A 16,211-nucleotide genomic window follows, 5' to 3' on the forward strand; every position below is an offset into this window, starting at 1 on the left:
ATATAACAAATAACCATATATTATTTATAAATGCAATGAAAGAAAAAATCTTAACAGAAGTAATAAATACAATTTTAAACGTTTTTAAAATACTGATGAAAATGTGAAACTAAAAAGCCAACAGCATTATCTATATTTCAATGTTCACACTTTTCAAGCACTATACTGTTCTGAAGGTAAAGTTATATTTCATCTTACTTTTCCTTTCATCGTGTTTGGGCTATTGCCTAAATTAAAAAAAAAAAAAGAATACTCATAACTAATACATAAAATTTACAAAAATGGCTATCTGAAAACTTCAAGAAAAAGTTGTCATTTTCTTTATTTTTTAATACTTATATATGAATGACATAATTCAGAATCAGAAAAACTCAGTTTTGTTCTCAAAGGAAGTAACAATATAAGTGAATTTGCTTGCTCTCTCTTTCTCTCTTGGCTAGGTTTCATATGTCAAAGCTATTGATATTTGGATGGCAGTATGCCTCCTTTTTGTGTTTTCAGCACTTCTGGAGTATGCAGCTGTAAATTTTGTATCAAGACAACACAAAGAACTTCTGAGATTTCGACGAAAGAGAAAGAATAAGGTAAGTGATTAAATGTTTTGGGTTTGGCAGCACCCAGTTTTCACTGGAAAGTGAATTTGTTGTATTTAATAGAGATGAAAAGAGAGGCAGTTGGGACTGGGGATGAAATAATATAATATTCCTTTCATTTTTTTTCCAATCCAAACGGAAAATGTCAAAAATAGCTTCAGGGAGAAAATGATGACACCTAGCTCTACTTTAAACAGCATATCTGGTGACATGAGATGCTGTTCTACAGCATCATCAACTTCTTTTTAATGTGCTTCCTGGAATGACACTTTTTTATTTTAATTAATGAATTATATCATTTCTTACTTGCAATGTTAGAGCATTTCTAATGGTTTCACTTGACGTAAATCATCAAATGTAATTATTAAAAGTCCTTTGTCAGAGCTAATTCATTTCATTATTTTCATCAAATATTACTTATTTACTAATACCATGATGATAAATACATGAAAAACTCTGTGGTCTCTTTTTAATGCGTATTTTCATGAACTAAAGACATTTCTTTTGAAACCCTGTGGGAAACACAACAAAGTCCTGTTGTTTCCTGGCTACTATCTGATAAATGATGAAACCAGGAAGAAACTTAGAACATCATGAAGAGACCATAGCAAGTTTCAGAAGTAAACCCCTAATTGGATTTGGATGTCCTAAATGAAGTTTTTCCTCTATTCAGAACTGTAATGGCATCTCCCTTGACATGCACGTGGTTTTGACCAATCCGCTTTCCTTTTCTGTAAGAGAGATCCTCTATCAACAGCAGATCTGTGCATTTACTTCTAATGTGAATGTGCCAACAGACATTTGAAAAGCAAATGGTCTTTTAAAGCAATGGACAGTAATGTCAAAGTTTTGTGTAATTGTGGCAAGGATCCAATATCCTGGCATATTTAAGTCAAAACATAAACCTTAATGATAATAGTATAGTTCACATAGTGTGCATTTTTAAGTATGTAAAGGTTTAACTTTTTAAGGATTCTTTATGGTTTATAAATTATACTGCAATTTATGTATTTATTACACTTGTTTAAAAAGCTTTGACGTCTCAGTGTTTGAGTCTACTTAGTATTAAACATATTCTAAAGCAGTAACTTACTTATCATTTCTAATTGGCCCTCCAAAAAGCATCACTGCTCCAATAAACACAATTAACTGCAGCGTGGAAAGAATATCAGCATTCAGCATCGGAGATTCAGTAATATATGAACAGAAAACAGTGCTAAGACTTGCATTTAATCAAATTTTTATGAAAACAGAAGCATATCTTTTGAACACTGAAACATACTGTGATGGGGAGATTAACTTTATCTTCTTCCCTCACCTCACCCTGGTCTACTGGTCTGTTATATTTTCTCATTTCTGCTCATTCTGCTTTTATCTCTTTTTCTTCCTCTTCTCTCTCCCTCTCCACATCCTACTTTCTCACCTTTTCTTTCATGATAACTGGCACCAGTTGAACAACAATGACAGTACAAATGCTGCATCACAGCGATGACGCTCTGGTCTTTCTTTGGTATTAGTGACTGATAAAGACCACTTTCCCTTTTAGTATCATTAATTAGAAGTAAAGCAATATGCATATTCCCTATCATTATGATTTGCTTTTTGTCATTTTGATTTTCCATTTCCTTACCTTTTTCCTTCTCCTTATACAATTTAGAATGTATCAAGCATGTCCTGTAAATTCTGGAAAAGAGAAGTTTTATGCATCCGGTGTCCGAATGGGTAAAGTGTGAAAGCTCAGACATATCATACATCCACCACACATTCAATAATCACAATATCCAGTAGAAAAAGTATTAGATGACAAGTTTGTATGCTCAATTCCAGATCCTTCTTTTAAAAAATTATTTTTACCAAAGTGCCTCTTTACTCAGTTTTACCACATGTAAAAGTGAAATAAAAATATTTGATGCTCCTTCCTCTTTGGCACATAGAAAGAGGGAAGCATTCATTTTCTCCGGTGACTGATACTCTGGGAAAATGCAGAAATGCAAAAACAGTCATATCTTACTATTTTCTGATAACTACTTGATATATTCAGGGAGCAAATGTAATTAAATGTAATTTTGATTTAATGAAAAAAATAGTTTTTAAAAAATTCAGTTTATACGTTTGGGTAGATACTTTGCATATGTGAAAATCTATTAATTGCTACCTATGTCTGTTCAAATGGTATATGCAATTACAACCAATTGTGTAATTATATTTAATCATATATGAATTGATTCTCTGGTTTCTCAATTCCTCTTGGTCCACTTTACCTTCCCACAGACAGAAGCTTTTGCATTGGAGAAGTTTTACCGTTTCTCAGATATGGTAAATTGACTTTCTTAACTCTAAATAGAGGAATGTGGTCATCAGTAAAAAGCAGACAGCATATTCTGCACTACCAAGGCAGTGTTTGGTGGGGAAACACAGCCCCTTTTGTATTGAAAGCTGAGCAAACACCATCCTCCTTCAGCTAAGAAGGGTATTTTCTTTTTCTAAAAACTTCATTCTTGTCTTCTCTCATCAATAAAAGGATATTTAAATATTACCCTTCATTTTTTTTAACAGAGCTATTTGATTGGTCAAAATGATTTAAAAATATGTGTTAAAGAGAAATATCACATATGTCTTGTAATAATCATCATAGAAGAAACACTCAGATACTTGTACAAAATTAGTTGAAAATAAGTGGAAAATTTATTTATACAAACAAATTCTAAAAGCAGTTGCACAAGAGACCTCAATATAAGGCAACAAAATGCTTTGTGCCTTCTGTGTATCTTTAGAATCCATTCTAAACGTTAAAATATGCTGAGGTTGCTCAAAGCAAGTGAACAATTTAGTTTTGATAGCAGCATCCTTTGAAATTGTCAAATAAAAAGAGGTCACAAAGACACATGTCCAAGTATAATGACTAAATATTAGGAAAGCAATATAAAATAGATAGTTTTGGTCCATATGTGGTTTGACTTGGGAGTTCATAATATAGTATACAGAAATTAAATAGAAATCTATTGAAGCCAAGAATTTAGCCTGGGAAATCACACACAAATAGTTCTGTCTACTAAACTTAATTTCTGGGGTAAATTATATCTAAAAGTAGCTACCAGATGATTCTACTGTACATTGCAAGTAAGGATCCCTGCAAGAGACATAATGTTAAATAATTCTTGCAGTAATCTCAACCTCATAACAGATTGTCTAGATCTGGTATTATTTTAAAGAATTTGCTAAGTTCTCTTATAATATGTAATCACTCAGCAATTGTCCTTTGCTACCAATATTTACATCTTATTTCCCAGCATCCCACTTCTCCCTTTGTTTCTCATCCCTGAAAGATAATTTCACATTATCCACTTGCTTTTTTACTTGATTATCTTAACTGTAAATTTTTCATTGCATGGAATTTACATAATTAGATATAGTGTTTGCAATATGTATTTATAGATACAAGTGGGTATTAGACTATATAGCAGACTCTCTAATCTTCCTTTGGAAGACCAACATAATTATATCTCTAGTAGCTAAATAGTTAATGTTTATAGAAACTATAGTATGAAAGGTATCTATTTAATTAAATATTACTTTATGAAAACTCTAATGAAAAAACAGGCTTATCTTATGGAAAGCCAATAAATTTTTATTTTTATAGAAGAAACAATATGATAACACAGATATAGTCATAAGAACATATATACATCCCTTTTGTTTTTAAAATATTTCAAGCATTTGGCAAATTTGGGTGTGGTGGCTTCTTTGACTTTTTGAAAACTATTTCCCTAAACTAACAATGCTCTGGGCTGATCAAATTTGTCATTTAAAACTATGTATTTTGCTTAGAAACAGTATGAGTAATCTACATTTTGAAATAAACAGAATCAAAATGAGTCTCAATGTTTGTACTATGCCCTTTATTGTCATGAGTACTGGTTTACATGAATTTTCTTCAGTACTCTAATTAGGCAGATCAGGCAAAGTAAATAAAATAGTCTCACTGTAGAAAGTTTGCCACAACAGGGGACCTTACATTAATGCAATTACTGTTCCTAGGAAAGTTTTAACTAGGCTCAGCATTGACTTCGGCATTGTGTACAGCTTTTTTAAACTTACTTTTTCCTCTATGAAGGTACCAGAGAATCCTGCATCTATTCTGAAAGAACACAAGTTTGCTCTTGTATCCAAATTTCCCCACCCCACACTGTCCCAGCCTGCTGTGTGCTGATTACGCACTGCACCATGTCATGGATGCTATCTCCAGTGCTGTGTGTGTGTGCGTGTGTGTGTCTGTATGCATGATATGGAAGTATTTTGGCTAGAGTTGCTATTCCCATGTATGATATCATTACTTTAATCCTGGAGGCTTAAAAAGACATGCCAAGGTATTTCCAAACATGTTTTTTGTTGAGAGTTATGGATGAAATGGGATTGCTTTAATGCATTTCATGTAGCTTCCTCCACAATGCAATGTAATAGTGCAATGGTTTGCTGCAAGAAAACATATGCACACAGTATTCTAGTGCCTGTTTCCCTACTGATGATTATTTATTAATTATTATTTATATATGCAAATGAAATAGGAATGGACCATTAGTTCTAGATTTAAGAAATCCTGACCAAGTTTATGTTTTGCTAGGCACAGTGGTTATCTTTTGAAAAAATAAAGATATCATTGACTGCATTTTGACCATCTGTACACAAACTTTATTTTATTTACTTATGTTTTTATATGCTTTCTAACTTTAAAAATAATTCAAGATAGCTTCTAAGGATAATAAATAATTGATTTTCTGCCCTGTGCATTTGTCAAGTCTATAGTCTAAGGATAAATACAAACGTACATATATACTATTTTGGTGAAAGTGAGAAGGATTCATGTTTGAAAGCCATATGGCATCCATATACACTGATTATTCAATAATCTTTCCATTCCAGGTCAGCTTATGCTGTTCTAGAGCTAAGATTTTCTTTAAATAGGTTAAATGTTTCCTACAAATGTCTTTCATGCATACCTGAGGAAAAGTTATTTCCCAACAACTTAGATTCAAACAAAATTCTATTTGAATGACTCTAATAACAGGAGTTGAAATGCATCCTCTCAAATAAGACAAACATTGTAAGATTTTAGTTATTCCCTGAAAACAAATATTTAGATATTTAGTTTATGTTAAACTCAGCTATTTCTTATAGCTATATATTCTCTGAAAATCTGTTCAGGACAATAATATTTGACAATATAATATAATCTCTGTTTAAATTTACATGCATTTTGGTGACTTCTATATCAATGTTAATTAAAATAGAAACGCTGCTTTTTAACATATGATGTCTATTGTAATACCCTATGTCACGCCATAATTATGAGTTGGCAGTAAGGGAATCTAACATATTATGCTAGAAATAGATATGTAGATTTTAAAATAAATCACTCCATTGATTTCTTATCTGTCCTCTATAGTATTTCATCTAAAACATTCATCTTTCTAAATTTGCATTTTTAAATTTTTACATCTTTTAAATTTACCATTTATCAATCTTGGAACCATTTCTGAATCTAAGTTTAATATGCCAATATACACTTGGCTAATTAATAGCGAATTCAGATGTCATCTATAATAAATGCAGGGTTCTCCTGGAGTGAAATTTCAAATAATTTTATATTAACAATTGACTTACAAAAACAAAGTGTTTTTTAAACCTCATCTATAATTGCATTATTTTAGACTTTCCATTTATAAATGATATAAAAATGTGTGTAGATATATGAAACTGAATATTTTGTTTTAGACTGGTATTTTAGAAAAACAATTTTAATTCACTCCCATTTTTCATCTGTTCTTAATATTCTCAAGGGACAATGATGCTTCCCAATAAAATGAGTCATTGCTGTTTATTAGCAATTTAAAATAATCCACACATTTTGAAACAATATAAATAGAAATTAATAACAATTTAATTGTCCTTCCTTTATTACATTACCATTTGGTAATAACATTACAAAAAAGTATTTAACAAAAAGACATTTGGAATAATCTATTTAATATTTTAATTGTATAAAGATTGCCCCAAAGGCACCTACTAAGGGAGAAACATTAAGATGCAAATAATGTGTTTAATGCTGTTATACCTTACAGCGTTTCACATCATCAATACTTCATGCTGTTATAGATGCTTAATGTTTTGTTCACACTCAATGGCAATCTTCATGCCTTCATCACTCTCACATCCATGTAAGTTTTATTTTTTCTGGTCATTTTTGAAGACTAAGAAGAAGATACAAAATTAGTCCTTGCCTCACACATGTAACACAAACACAGTATCATGTTTGATGACAGAGATGAAACAATTTTATTCAGTGACTGTATGCACCCTTCTATTTTCTGTCTGTCTCTAATATTTCTAGTTATAACTTGCATTTTATATGAATCAGTGTTTGGCATAATTGAAATAAAATGGAAAGAGACATACAAAGTCTCACAGTATGATATAGAAGCATAATGACTGCAATGTCCTTTCTGTCAGTTTTAAATTTACAGAAAAATGATATTCCTGTAAAAAGAATTGTGTGGTAGCTAAATGGCTGTCTCCATTCTTCATTGCCTACCATTCTAACATGCTTGAAGCATAGTAAGAAGGTTTACTTGTGGGTAAACTAAACTACTTCTTTAACTTGTTAATCAGCGATTTTGCCCACTTCCTATATTTTATGTTGTCAAGGGCCTTAATTTTATAACCACTAAAGATTGGCTAACACATAATGTCTCTGAGTCAAAAGTTCTAGATATATTTTTTATTCCTTGCTTTTTTGACATGTAATCCATGAGAATGTAAGCTGAAGCTATTTCCAGAAAATTAAATTATCTCAAAAAATATTTGAGTGCTAATTACAATAAGGAATATCACTGCACATGTAAGCATACATAAACACAGGATAATTTACGACTGGGTAATGCAAAGCAGAGAAATTAGTAATAAAATATTTCAGTGCTTCTTCTCATTTAGTAATCTAATAACAATAAGCTGATAGAAAAGCTTCATCCATGCTTAAAATTATTGTTTAAGTGAAACCTTTCAAAAAAGTCCCAATAAGCCAGTCATTTAAAAAAATCCCATGATGTTTTTAAGGTCCAGGGGCTCATGGTCTCTCTCATCCCCTGTCTTCCTGTGAGTGCAGACAGGACCCTACACAGGAGTCTGTTCCTTTCCTTCCCACGGAGCTGACAATCTGTTTCTGAAAGGGCCCTGATATAACTCCACATGCCTCATCTCATGGGCACACTCAAAATGATCTCCACTCTTTCATACAACACATTTAAAACACAAAGACTCTTTGCATAAGTTAGATTTGCAAGGAATTCTAGCAGTCATATGGCAAAACCCCTGTATTGTAACAATAAGGCAGTGAGGACTTGAGGGGTGAATGGCCTTCTTACTTTTATGCTGTTGGTTAACCTTTTAGTGTAATAGTGCACAAATGCAAGGCCTCCTGGAGAACAGGTGACTGGGTAGGCCTATTTTACATAGTATTTTAGTACTAGTTTAGTCACTCTGAGTTTAAAACATCTAATAGTAAAATGATTCAAGTTGTTATTAGTATTCTTTCCTTTTGTGTTTGTGCAATTTCTAGAATAATGTAATATTACACTCAAAATATTAATAATATAATAGCAGCAATTTGAGTGCTTTGTCTGGTGTTTTATATTTTCTCTCACCCTGAAAGAACTGATAGGTAGTATAATAAATATTTTGCAGAAATAAGAAACCAAGAATCAAGAGAGTTAACTAGCTAAATTAAGGCTATGCAGACTTTGCATGTCCTTGTCGTCTCATCTCTGATAATTAAATGTTTTAATTGACCATTCCAATATCTGCTTAAGCCTTTGCTCTCTGGGCAGATGGGATATGATATACTCTTCCTATGCTGTGCTCTTGGGCCATGTTGTGCATTTTGGGTTAAAATGTGTTCCATTTTTCAGTGAGATCTATTTGAGAAGCCCAAACTGATATAAAAATGCCTTGTTCCAAGCCCTTAATAGTGTATTCAGCTATGACTTTTGTTACAACAAAACCCAAGATGGAATATCTGTCAATTTCAGGCAAAAGCCACTGAATCCTCCAGAAACCATGGACAAGAACCCCAAGTATTTCATCTACAACTATGTGTTAGCACTTGTCCTTAGAAGATTCAAGCCAAAAGCAATTTTCATACAGGTTTTCTCTTGTTGGTACTCAGGACAAGCTCTCACCACAACATGGGACTTTCCATTGGTGAACTAGGTGGTCTGTTTTGCCTCCGTTGGAAGACAGTCATGAGGTTCAGACCATTCTGGGTACTCAACTGCAGGGTCCATCATTGGCCCATTGTCACATAGGGGCTTTTTACATGGGCAGGATACACTTCTCCAGAGTCACTCCCCTTGAGTCCGTTTTGAATATACTATTTAAATTTTGTCACGGCACTTAGACTGGGATGCCTTTTTGACATCACCCATGATAGGGTAGGTATCTCAGGCCTAAATATAGACTGATGTCCTTCAGATTCCTTCGGTCTTGGGGGCTATTTCTAACCAGAACTCATGAGAATACCAGTAGCTGTCATTCATGTAGATTATACCTGCTGACAAAGTCAGAGGATTTTCTAGTCTAGAATCCTGGCAGCTACCTTAGAGTGCCACTATTGAGCTTTTTCCAGAAACTCCAGTCTATGTGTGTTCTAGCAGCAGATACTTATACAATCAGTGAATTTTAAGACCTCAGAGAGACCAGCTTGGCTACTACATGCCTTAGATCTCGCACAGTCTGCTTTAGTTTCCCTTTGAAATTCCGTCTGGTTACCTTATACAGTGGGGCCAGTAGACATCCAAAATGTACCTGCCAAATTTCAACAGGGCCACAAGTTATTTATTTATTTATTTATTTATTTATTTATTTATTTATTTATTTAATAGTAGAATGCAGAAGAAATAACAGTTTGTCCTTTAATGTTTGTGACTTGTAGCTAATGTCCTCAGACCAGGTTATGCTTTGTAAGTGGACTCATGGGGCTGGACCTTGCATCTTATCTGGATTAATTAGCCACCTGTACCTAGTCAAAGGTGCCACTGGTTTCCAAACTCTCCTTGACTTTCTGCTTGGTGAGGGAAATTATCATTTATTAAACAACTTACTTTTGACAATTATCTGGACCAAATTGTTTCTTATTCGGTTGTGACAACATACTGGATAATTTAGGTTCACTTATGGATGGAGAGTAAGATTAAAATTGTGTCCACCTCACATGAAGACACGCTGTGTTTGACTTTTTTGTACCATTGAGACTAAAAACAAAGCATCAGTCAAGACTATCAAATCCAACCAGCCATCTCTGTCCTGAACTCTTGGATAGAGTTTTGGGTCCAAAACTCTTGAATAGTTTTCACCACATCCAGCCAGCATGGTAGAGACTGTTGGGAAACTTCTTTACTGAACCCAAATAGTCAGCAGTCAGCCTATAGGATCCATATAGCTTTATAGGCCACACAGGCTATTCTAGAGAGAATTAATGAAAACCAGCACCCCTGCGCCATTCCCTTAATCAGATCTGAGAGTTCCTGTAATCTTCCTACAAAGGAAGATTTAGGCAATTCTAAGGGCTCCCATTTTATTACTTCCAATTAAAACTGGGCTAAGGAATGACTTGCCCAGGACTAGGCTCAAGCCAGAGATGCCAGGATCCTTCATTTATGTATCACATCCTTTCCAATCATACATTTGGTAAAAAGCAGTGCCACCTACTGAGTATATCTTACTCTCTTTTTTCCTACCTACAGTTTTTAGTGTGACCATGATACCTACTATTATAGCTGATCCTTTGCCTCCTTCCCTGCTCAAGCAGTTTCTCTTTCAGTCTTTATATTGCTTCCTGTTCCCCAGCATATTACTACATACTTTGCTCTGGCATCAGGTAATTGCAAGAAGCTGTGTTCACTACCCCCATGACAATTCATCTTTAACCACAGCAGAGTCATAGCATCCCATCGAGAACTGGGCAAGGAAATCCTGGCCTTTGAGTCAGGCTGTTTTGTTTCAGTTGCCTTAACTGATGGAGTAAATTTAGCACCCTAGGTCAGTGCCCTTTGTTCCATTCCCCATTGGCACCGTAGGATTTAACTTCTGAGCTTAGGGGAGTCCGCTGCCAAAACTGGAACAGATTTCCATCCTCCCAGCAGGCGATAATGTGCTGGGAAATTGTTCACAGAAATCCTGTCAATTTTTGCTGTGTTCTTTTTGTGTCTTAACAGCCACCTAAAGAGAGCTTATAGATGTACCTCTGGCCATGATCTTTCTTCTGAACAGCCTAGATTTTCTTCTCATCAGTAAAACCTAGTGTAGCAGCTGCAAGAGTTAATGTACCCATGAATCTAAATACCCTCCTGCCTTCCCAGAATAAGGGCCTCATGCCTAAGGACTCTCCTAACCCAGTGCCTACCTGAGTTTTGGTCGGGGGATACAGTTCGGGTAGGCTTCTTTCTGACTGTCACATGGCCAGCCCAGATTTGCTGCTATACTTCACATATCTACTCTTCTGTAGAGGTGTTACATTTCACAGCAGTGAGAGCATCAATCAGTTTCCCTTCACAGCACCAATTGATTGATTGATTGATTGATTGATTTTGAGACGGAGTAGTTTGTTTCATGAGGAGGATTTTTTTTTCTTTTTTATTTTTTGAGACGGGATCTCTCACTCTGTCACCCAGATTGGAGTGCAGTGGCATGATCTTGGCTTACTGCAGCCTCTGCTTCCCGGTTCAAGCAATCCTGCCACCTCAGCCTTCAGTTAGCTGACCCCACAGGCACCCACCACCACACCTGGCTAATTTTTCATAATTTTGGTAGAGATGGGGTTTCGTCATATTGGCCAGGCTGGTCCCCAACTCCTGAGCTCAAGCAATCCACCTGCCTCAGCCTCCCAAAATTCTGGGATTACAGACATGAGCCTCCACCCCCAGCCCCCAAAATTATTAATAGGAAACAAGGAATTAACTGTCTCTTGAGCCACTTTCCCCTCAGTTTTATCTCACTGATCATCCATCTGCCAATTCAACAGGGGATAAACCTGTGCCATCCAGATTCCAATAGTAAGATTCAGCATGTTATTTTCTGTAGCACTTTGACTACCTCAAAACCAGGTTGGATCAGCATTAGATTCTCCTCAGAATTCCCTCCTGGAACATTTGGTCAGATTGAGTCTCAAAGCTTGAAAGCCTGGTCAGCTTTTGTCCACCACTGGTGCGATTTGGGGTTCCAAGTGTCATACAGACTCTCAGCACACCCGTAGGCTTTAATCCAACCTTATGTTCACTCAGTCTCCTAGGAGGACGTGAGGCAGGACACCCATCAGGCCTCCAGCATCTGCCTCGCACAGGAGACTCAGCAAGTTCTCAAGAGCACAGCTTCTTTTGCCCCTCATCACACAGGACACATAGGTACAGCTGCCATGGACAAAAGTCAGGGTATATATGATCGCCTTCACACAGAGAATCACAGCCTTTATTCCAAACCACACTTGTACACCATCTAGTCACTTGGGCCAAAGATCTTCAGGCCAATGCGCAGCTCCCCCAGTGCAGGTGCAGCCCCTCCCAGTAAATAAGGCCGACTCCAATTCCCTCTATAGCTTACCTCTATTGTTTTCAAGAAAATGATGCTTTAGGAATCAGGGGTCATTCTCAGCACTCCTGTAACAGCCCAGGTTGGATGTTAACTCTTTATTCACACTCAGGTATATGGAAAGATACAATTGAGAAAAAGTCAATTGCTCACTAATATGTTAATTTTAAATAGATTATCTCTGTTTTGAGATGAGCAGCTAAGGTCTCTAAAGATTTTAAAATAAGTTATTCATAACAGATAATTAGAAAGGTAATCAATGAAGTCTGCTTTATTAAGCACATCAGCTATAATCCTGTTATCTGAGCGTTTTGATAATGAATTTCTCAACTGCTTCAGTTAACATGTCAACACCTCATTGGAAATGCTCCCTGAGAAGTTATCCTTTGTCTTACTTTGTGATAGATTTTTTTAACACATAGGTTGCTATAGTTTAAAAGCCTATTTTATACTTCAACATTCAGCTGATTTATACACAAAATAGTGCAAATTACCCGGGTAGCCTACATTTTCCTTTAAAAATGCACACACCAGCATGATTTTCTGAGTTATAAGGATACTATTTTAGCACTTACATAAGAACGATTTAATTCCAATTTGTAAGATATGGAAAACTTTACTTACAAAACTCCATTTGTAAGATATGGAAAAATTTATAATTTGCCTTAAAATTTTCATGGATGCCAAAGAAATGGTAGTCTAAATGAACATGCTTGTTAAAGAATACTGGAAAATTGACTTTCAATTTTTGCAAGCTTACAACAGTAGTCTCAGGTAGTTTGGACTGTCCGTTTTTCTTTCAAACTTGTGTCCTCAAAATTCAATTGCTTATATATTTTATAGTCAAAATATTTTCCAATAATCATATACTTTTGTTTTTCAGGTGGAATCATGTTACTTTCATAATTCCCAAAATAACTATTTTATACCTTACTGTATCAACTTTGGTCATCTTCTCATTTTAGAATCCATAATAACTTCTATTTTTTACTTTCATACTTTATAATATATTATTCATTGAGGAGCTACTTTCACAGAACAAACATAATTTTCTTTTTCTTTTTCTTTTTTCTTTTTTTTTTTTTTTTTTTGCAGACAGAGTCTCACTCTGTCGCCCAGGCTGGAGTGCAGTGGCGCGATCTCAGCACACTACAACCTCCACCTCCAAGGATCAAGCGATTTTCCTGCCTCAGCCTCCCGAGTGGCTGGGACTACAGGCACGTGCCACCACGCCCAGCTAATTTTTGTATTTTTGGTAGAGACGGTGTTTTAGTATGTTGTCCAGGATGGTCTCGATCTCCTGACCTCGTGATCCACCTGCCTCAGCCTCCCAAAGTGCTGTGGTTACAGGCACGAGCCACTGTGACTGGCCCATAATTTTCAAGAGTTCAAGCCAGTTATTTTATCTTTTATATTATTATGAAAAAGTATTATCATAGGAGAGATATAACAACGTTATTAAATGTCTTCTCATCTTTTAGACCTTCAATTTAGTAATCAAATAAACCCTTACTCATTGGTAGACAGCTACCATTACATTCTAAATAAATGTATTAAAGTAAATTATTAATTTGCATTATAAGTTATTAAATGTTATATTTCATAAGCATACTTCATTTATTATATATTATTAAATAATTTTTATTTAAATGTTTCTTTAAGTCCTTTCATTTACAAACATGGAAAATTATCTTCAGTTTGCCACATTTAAAAGAAATGATACTTCTTAGAAGAACATAGTAATAATAAATTTATGTAAAGTTTATGTTCTTAACATGAAATAAACTTCTGCCAGATATAATTCACAATTTCAACCAAATCAATGTGCCTGAAAGGTAGTCGTATATAAACTAGAATACATGGCTATCTTCTAAGTATTCCACAAAGGTTAATGTAAAACAGAAAAGTAGCATACAAGGAGAATAACATAAACCAAGCAGTATTATGGAACTAGACTGTATTTTCTGAAGAATTGACTTCAAATTGAAAGAAAAAGCTTGAAAAGGTTTGTCTCCATGAGAAAGAAAAATTCAGTCAATGATCCCGGTATGCTCCTCCTCGACATCACACATTTAGCCATTTAAACAAATAATGCAAAAAAAAAAAAAAAAAAAAAAACTAGTTTATGAATATATATAACACAATAGATTTTATCTTGTTTTAATTTAGATATTCAAGCAATATGTAGAAAATATCAGAGTTTAGTTTTCCCATTAAAACATAGCCTTTGGGATTTCACATTTATTAATGGGCGCATCTATACAATGCGGCAGGATAAATAAATAAAACTTCAATGGGGAATCAAAACCAATTCATCTTTATATGCTTCAGTTACCTTTCCCTTATATTAATGTAAACATTAATCGTGATAAAATTGGTTATGATTCTGACATGCCTGTTATACATGCTCTATTCTATTATTAAAGGGCTTTGTCACATTTTCTTTGACAGGATGATGAGGTAAGGGAAAGCCGATTCAGCTTCACAGCCTATGGAATGGGACCATGTCTACAAGCAAAGGACGGCATGACTCCAAAGGGCCCCAACCACCCTGTCCAGGTAATGCCAAAAAGCCCTGATGAAATGAGGAAGGTCTTTATCGACCGGGCCAAGAAGATTGACACCATCTCCCGAGCCTGCTTCCCATTAGCTTTTTTGATTTTTAATATTTTCTATTGGGTTATCTATAAAATTCTTAGGCATGAAGATATTCATCAGCAGCAAGATTAAGTCTCTGGGGGCATGCAAGTGCAAATGGTCACTTCAGAAGAAAGTGTCTTTGCCATAGGTGTGTATGTGTATGTGTGTGTGTGGTGTATAAATGATGACCATTGTATTAAAACGGCATATGGAAAAGCTTCGTATTTTGGTTAGCTATGCAAAGTCATGAGAGATAAGATTCTTTTAATGAATATAAAATATTTATTAGGGGATTCTATTTCATATTAATTCCAGGTGATTTGTTTTTTCACAGTAAACCATGTAAGTGGAAGCTTTACTGCCAATGTGTTTATATGTTATATAATATCTCATAATAACAGACACAAAAACTACTTTGAAATTCCTTAATTTGTAATTCAATGCTATTAAATCATACAAAAGCAAATTTTTGCACAGTAAATTTTATGAAAGGAAAAGGGGGAAATTATAAAGATAATAAAAGCCAATAGTTTGAAATTTAAAACTATTTTCTTATAGTATAGTTATGAAATGGGAAAATAATTAGTTACAGTGGGAAATTCACTCATATTAATGGAGGATTGTACATATAAATACTATTTAATCAATATATGTAATTTTGAAAATTTTTAAATAAGAGCATTAAAATACCTTAATGGTTTGGAATACTACATTTAATTGTTTAGAATAATAAATTTTCCTCTGTGCAAATTTAAAACAAATAACATAAGAGATCGTGTTACAATCACAGTCTACTTTTCTTAAACTTTATATCTCTAGGAACGAAGGTGGAAATATGGAAAACAACTTTGTTTTCAAATAAGTATTATAGCTATGTATTTTTAGTTATTGCCAAACATTGAACAATTCAAGCCAGCACCTTGTTTTTGTTAGACTTTTAATAGCTGCTTAACTGTGTATGATTGTGTTTAATAATTTGATATAACTGAACAAAATTCAGTAAGACATTTATATTTTAGTTTAGAATGTGACTTTAAAATTCAGTGGGATTCAAGTATTTACATTTTGATAAAAATGAGTACAATGAAAACAAAAATGGATTCATGAAAGATTTTTTAATAAAACAATTTTCCCAGCAATGTTTTATGGGTCTCAACTCCTATCTCCAAATATAAGGAGGGAAAGTTTTAACTTTAAATGATATAAGTAAGTCATTTCTATAAAGTGGGGACCGTTTTTCTATTTCTGAATTAATGATTTCAAAATCTAAGCCATTCGCAAGATGAAAATAATTTTAAATGAAATTTTTACTTAAAATTTTTCAATGACCCCATGGGAGTACTT

The 16,211-nt window shown here is 34.3% G+C and overlaps 1 protein-coding gene across 2 annotated transcripts in view; it reads left to right on the forward strand.

The window, feature by feature from the left end:
• Positions 1–15,333, forward strand: part of GLRA3 (glycine receptor alpha 3) — a 169,551-nt gene extending 154,218 nt beyond the window's left edge. Inside the window, exons 8-10 of one of the 2 annotated variants that reach the window (XM_023226760.2) lie at positions 441–584; positions 2,865–2,909; positions 14,679–15,333. In XM_023226760.2, the coding sequence (XP_023082528.1) occupies positions 441–584; positions 2,865–2,909; positions 14,679–14,957 (468 nt within the window). In that variant the 3' untranslated portion in view covers positions 14,958–15,333. The remainder of the gene's footprint in view (positions 1–440; positions 585–2,864; positions 2,910–14,678) is intronic. The other variant, XM_023226766.2, reaches the window with a different exon arrangement.
• Positions 15,334–16,211: the final 878 nt, after the last annotated feature.

This window comes from Piliocolobus tephrosceles, chromosome 3 (assembly GCF_002776525.5).
Source record: "Piliocolobus tephrosceles isolate RC106 chromosome 3, ASM277652v3, whole genome shotgun sequence".
Lineage (NCBI taxonomy): Eukaryota > Metazoa > Chordata > Mammalia > Primates > Cercopithecidae > Piliocolobus > Piliocolobus tephrosceles.